The sequence below is a fragment of the Tupaia chinensis genome, unplaced genomic scaffold (genome assembly GCF_000334495.1).
Source record: "Tupaia chinensis unplaced genomic scaffold, TupChi_1.0 Scaffold143814_1, whole genome shotgun sequence".
Lineage (NCBI taxonomy): Eukaryota > Metazoa > Chordata > Mammalia > Scandentia > Tupaiidae > Tupaia > Tupaia belangeri.
The window spans coordinates 1,604,470-1,609,580 of record NW_006203664.1 but is presented as its reverse complement, the minus strand read 5'-3'; the positions used below and the strand labels follow the sequence as shown (position 1 = coordinate 1,609,580).

The 5,111-nt window shown below is 42.2% G+C and overlaps 1 protein-coding gene across 1 annotated transcript in view; it reads right to left on the bottom strand.

Moving 5' to 3' along the window:
- Window positions 1–895: 895 nt before the first annotated feature.
- The window catches only part of NLRP1 (NLR family pyrin domain containing 1), a 46,508-nt gene continuing 42,292 nt past the window's right edge, over window positions 896–5,111 (bottom strand). The window contains 2 exon segments of the mRNA XM_014582791.1: window positions 896–1,221; window positions 1,624–1,668. Coding sequence (XP_014438277.1) covers window positions 896–1,221; window positions 1,624–1,668 — 371 coding nt within the window.

Below are 5,111 nucleotides of genomic sequence, written 5' to 3'. Positions count from 1 at the left end.
GTCCAACACAGACACATCGGCAGCATAAACGCTCGTGACTGATAGTTGGTATACCTTAAGTGGATACATACAATATCTTTCTTTCCTTTCCTGGCTTGCTTCACTCAGCAATAGATCCTCCATATCTGACCACTTTCTATCAAATGGCAGTGTCTTGTTTTTTTTTTTTTATGGCTGAATAGTATTCCATAGAGTAAGTGTGCCACACTTTTTTAATCCATTCATCAGTTTGTGGATATTTGGGTTGGTTCCATGTCTTAGCAATCAAGAATAATGCTGCAATAAATAAAAGTGCAAGCACTTTTCCAACTGGGCATTCTCCTGTCCTTTGGGTAAATACCCAGAAGTGGGACTGCTGGATCACATGGTAGTTCTATTTGTAGATCTTTGAGGAACCTCCATATTGTTCTCCACAGTGACTGAACCAGTTTATATTCCCACCAACAGTGTAGGAGAGTTTCCTTTCACCATGTCCCTGCCAGCACTTATCACTTTTTATATTTTTAATCTTTCCAATTCTGACCGGTGTCTCATTGTGGTCTTATCTCTCTTATGATGAGGGATGTTGAGCATTTCCTCATATACTTTTTATCTGATGTCTTCCTTACCTTAGATTTTTGTTCATTTTCCCATCTTTTAATTTGGTTAATCATTTTATTTTTGAGTAAGCTGCTAGGGTTCCCTGTGCAGTCTGGTTATCAGTCCCTTGTCTGAGGCATAGTTTACAAAAATAGTCTCCCATTCTGAGGGTTGTCAATTCACGCTTGTTGCTGTGTCCTTTGCTGTGCAGAAACTTCTTAGTCTGATATAGTCGCACCTGTCTATTTTAGGGATTATTACCTGTGCTTTGGGAGTCTTATTTAAGAAGTCTTTGACAAGGGCAAGTTTTCAGACTTCAGCTGCTAAGCCTATCCAGAGTGCCCCGTTTTCCATCCTTCTTCTCCCAGAGTTCCACAATTAGGTGAGGATGGGTCTCCTTCAGGGCTTGGTAAAGTTGATCTTTGCAGGCTTGGTTCCAGGACTGGCTGAAGCTGAACAGCTTCCGCATTTTGTCTGGCATGGTGGCCTCAGCTCGTACTCTCTCGTACTGCTCCTCACTCAGGACCTGTCCATACAACTTGTCCAAGACAGGGTCCACTGATGTCACTCGGGCTATCAACTCCTCCCGATACTGGTCCACGAAGTGCAGCAAGTCTGGGATGTCTCGGGTTGAAGGTGAGACTGGCAATGGAAAAAGAAGGGCTCCCACCACAGCCTCTACCTCCAACCCCACCTCTAACTGTCTTTGCTCACTCATCTGCACCTTTGCTTCCTTCTCTTTCTCAAAAGAGATTTGATCACTAGTAAGGCATCTCTCCTCCCTCATATTTGCATCTAACCCAGTATTCTGCCTGAGCAATGAGTGAAGGTGTAGTTTATGATTGGAACATTTGGGGCTGCCCAGTGGTAGATGCTAGCACCTCCATTTGTAGGAGCAAGGGAGACTGGGGTTCCCAAGGCTTGAGCCCTTGTGAGGTTTCAATGATAGAGTCCCTTCCTTTCTCTCTTCCCTTCTCCCAAGTACTAGACAGTACACCTCACAAATGCCACTGGCTCCCATGGTCTCTAACAGATGTTACTGACCTATTGAAGTTGGTGGGATGAGAGTAGCTGTAGGTCTGAGATCTCCTAGAAGAAAGCAGAGAGGAGGAAGCATCTGTAATGGTGCTAGTTATTAACATACACCATACACCTTGAACTCTCATTCACTTCGAAGATTTTTTGATTCTGAGAAAGAGTCTAGACAAATTCTAATAGAATTTGGGGTAAAGGCTGGAAGCGCCCTTAGAGATTATCTAGGTGAATCCCTTATGCATATGGAAAACATACCCAGAGCCTACGATTACAGCCTAATAAAGGAGGAAAAGGCTTAAGAATGAGCAATAGCAGTTTCTCCCACCACAATGTGGGATCAGTTTTATTTATTTATTGGTTTTATTCAGTGTTAGTCTAAACTGAATCTCTGATGGAGAACTAATCAAGTCTTTTCCTGCCTAGCATTCTGGGCAGAAATAGACTTCCTTGTCCTTCTTTGGCCTTCTTAACTCACACTGATCAATATGAGTTTGGGTTTTGGATGTCGGAATCAAGATTTTTTTTAAAGAATTATTTTTGTTTAATTTTATTTATTTTTATTATCATTATTATTTTGGAGTTTGATCATAGAGAGACAGAGAAAGAGAGAGAAGGAATGTGAGAAAGCAAGCTGCCAGGTCCAGGACTTGAACTGCAGTCAGTGGGAGTCCAGCAACACAGCAACACACCACCTGCTGGCCCTGCAGAATCAAGATTTATTGTCAAGGGCCAGGAGGTAGCATGGTGGTTAAAGCAGCTGGTTTCCTCATGACTGACTACATGGCTTGAGTCTTGGACCCTGTGGCTTAAAAAACATGCTGAGCAAATGTGTGGGCATGTTCAAAAACTGAGAGGAGAATGGAAGAGTGTGGATTGCAGTGTGGCCATCCCTTCTGGGTGGGGGTGTTATCTCACTTTCTTTTCCTCTGTGTCTCTGGCAAGTGCATGTGCTTATAGCAAAAATAAAGAATCAAGTTCAAGAAAAATGTAGCACATGGGGATAATGAGTGAATTTTAATTAAAAAATGAACAAAATAATAGACTTCAATACTTACTTGTGTAAGGAAAGGAAGCAGGAGCTCCCAGAAGCTTGTGTGATCAAGATCTGAGAGTGAGCAGACTTCAAGTTCAGTGTGACCCAATAGTGCAGGGAGATGGGTACAAGGAAAGGAGAGTTTAGGTTGGGCCCTGAGAGTACTGGGTCCATTTGGAAGGGAGGAGAAAGGTGTCCCACATTCTCTGTGCTGACCAGAAAGTCTTGGAGTCAATCATGACTCATTCACAAGCTAGAGTATCGACTGAGGAAGGCAACTGGATTGAAAATAACTTAAAATACAAAATATAAGAAGGATGATTGAATGAACTGGAGATGGAATTTGCATAAGGAAGGCCAACATCACGGTCTTCAGGTATCTGAAAGACTTTTCCATGGGAAAGGAGATAGCCTCTTGTGAGTTCCAAGGAACAGAATTAAGACTGATAAGAGGAAGAGGTTGGTTTCACATGAGGAAAAACAATAATATTGCTACTATTTGCTAAGGAGCACTGTATGAGGCATGTACAGGCTCATTTAAACATCCAAATCTTCCTACCAGTTAGTCTTTATGATCTTTATTTTACAATTAAATACCCAAGACTCAAAGGAGTTAGATAATTTTCCCAAGATCACTCAGCAAGTCTGTGCCAGATTGGGATCTCAGATCTGATGCCGCTTAGTTCTCCACTCTAATCCAAGCCACAACTGAGTACAACTCATCCTCTTTACAGCACAATGTGAAGCCTGTTTGTAGCAACACAGGAGGTAGCATAACTACTTCTCAACAGCTGATAAAGGCTAGTCATCCCTAGAGGGACTATTGAGGGAATTTTGGTTTTGGGGAGTGTTGGTGCTAGATTAAGATTGTAAGGTTTCTTTATTTATAAAAGATCATTATTTGATTCTCTCTTGTCTACCTTGAATGATCCAGGGGCCAGTATCTAATGTTGCAAAAATTGGATTTTTCTGTACAATCTATATTCTGTTCTTATGCTTTCATCTCATATCCAAGCTATCAAGAGAAGCTTTGCCTAAAGCCTCGTGGATTTAAAAAATCTATTAATTCAAGGACCACGTGGAAATACCATAGTGTACATGAGAGAGCAATGGAGTTTAGTGTCAGATTGGCTTAAGTTTAATTTCTGGTCATCCCTACTGTTATGTAACTTGTAAAAGGTATGTAACTTCACTGGGCAATTTTTACCAGTATCAATACATTGTGATTTATTTATTGCTCTCCTCCTCCAACACTCCTCCTCCCACCACCAACACACACACACACACACATACACACACACACACACACACACACACACACACACACTGACTTTCTCCCACCTCTGGGCTCTCTGGACTTGTCTTGGTTTTACCTGGTTTCACCAAGCCCTTCCAAACCATAGTCCCGTCTTTTTTGTCTCTCATTTTCAGCCTGATCCCTGATCCCAGCTGGTCAACATAGAACTCAGAGAAGAGCTGGGATTCTCCAGGGCTCCGATAGCAGAACTCTAGTTCCTAAAGAGAGAAGATTTGCCACGTGAGAAACCAGGCTATTCTGCACATGAGCTCCTTCCCCACTTGACATCTTCCTGGTCTTGCTCAACCCCATGAAAACACTTGGATTATCTCCTGTACTACAGGAGATACCTTGAGACACTGCCCCTTTCCCAATTTTCTGACTCAAAAGAGTGAGGACACAGCTGGGTGGCCAAATGGATGAATCAGGGCTCATCCTTAAAAGTAGTGCTGATTCACCCTAAACCAGATCTTTCTCTGCCATCTTGAACCAGTTCCTTCTTCCTCTGCCTCCATCACCTTGGACCCAGATGAGCCCTCATTTCTGTAGCCGAAAGCCTTTCTTTCTAAAACTGACCCACTTTTAATAAAAGAAAATTTATATCCATCTGCTTTCCTAAATCACATCTAAGACAGAACTCTTGATTCCTGTTTCCTAAACATGTTCCTCTTCCAGTTTTCCCAAACTGGGTAAATTATTACCTGTTGAACCTCTGGGTTCCAAGTTAAGGCATTATCCTTAGCTCCTTCCCACACAGCCATCTCATCAAGTTCTATTTGTTATGCCTTTAAAATCGACTCTGAACCTGTCAGTTTTTCTCTGTCAACACTGCTACCTCCCTGGTCAAGTCACTTTCACTTCTAGCCTGTAGTAGTGCAACAGCCTTTTGACCTGTCTTTCTCTTTTGACTCTTGCCTGCATGTTGTCCATCTTACCCAGAAGCCAGAGGCATCTTTATGAAAGTAAACCAGGTCATGTGTTACCATGTTCTTACTTTTTCTAGAGGGTGTGTCAATAGGGTAAAGATAAGAGAGAGACAGAGAGAGAGAAAAAGAGAAAGTGAGAATACATGTCCCACCCCATGGGTTACAGTTAGGCTGCAATTACTTCTCCCTTTTTCGTTTCTTCTTTTTTTTTTTTTGGCATAGGCACACATGTAGTTGATGG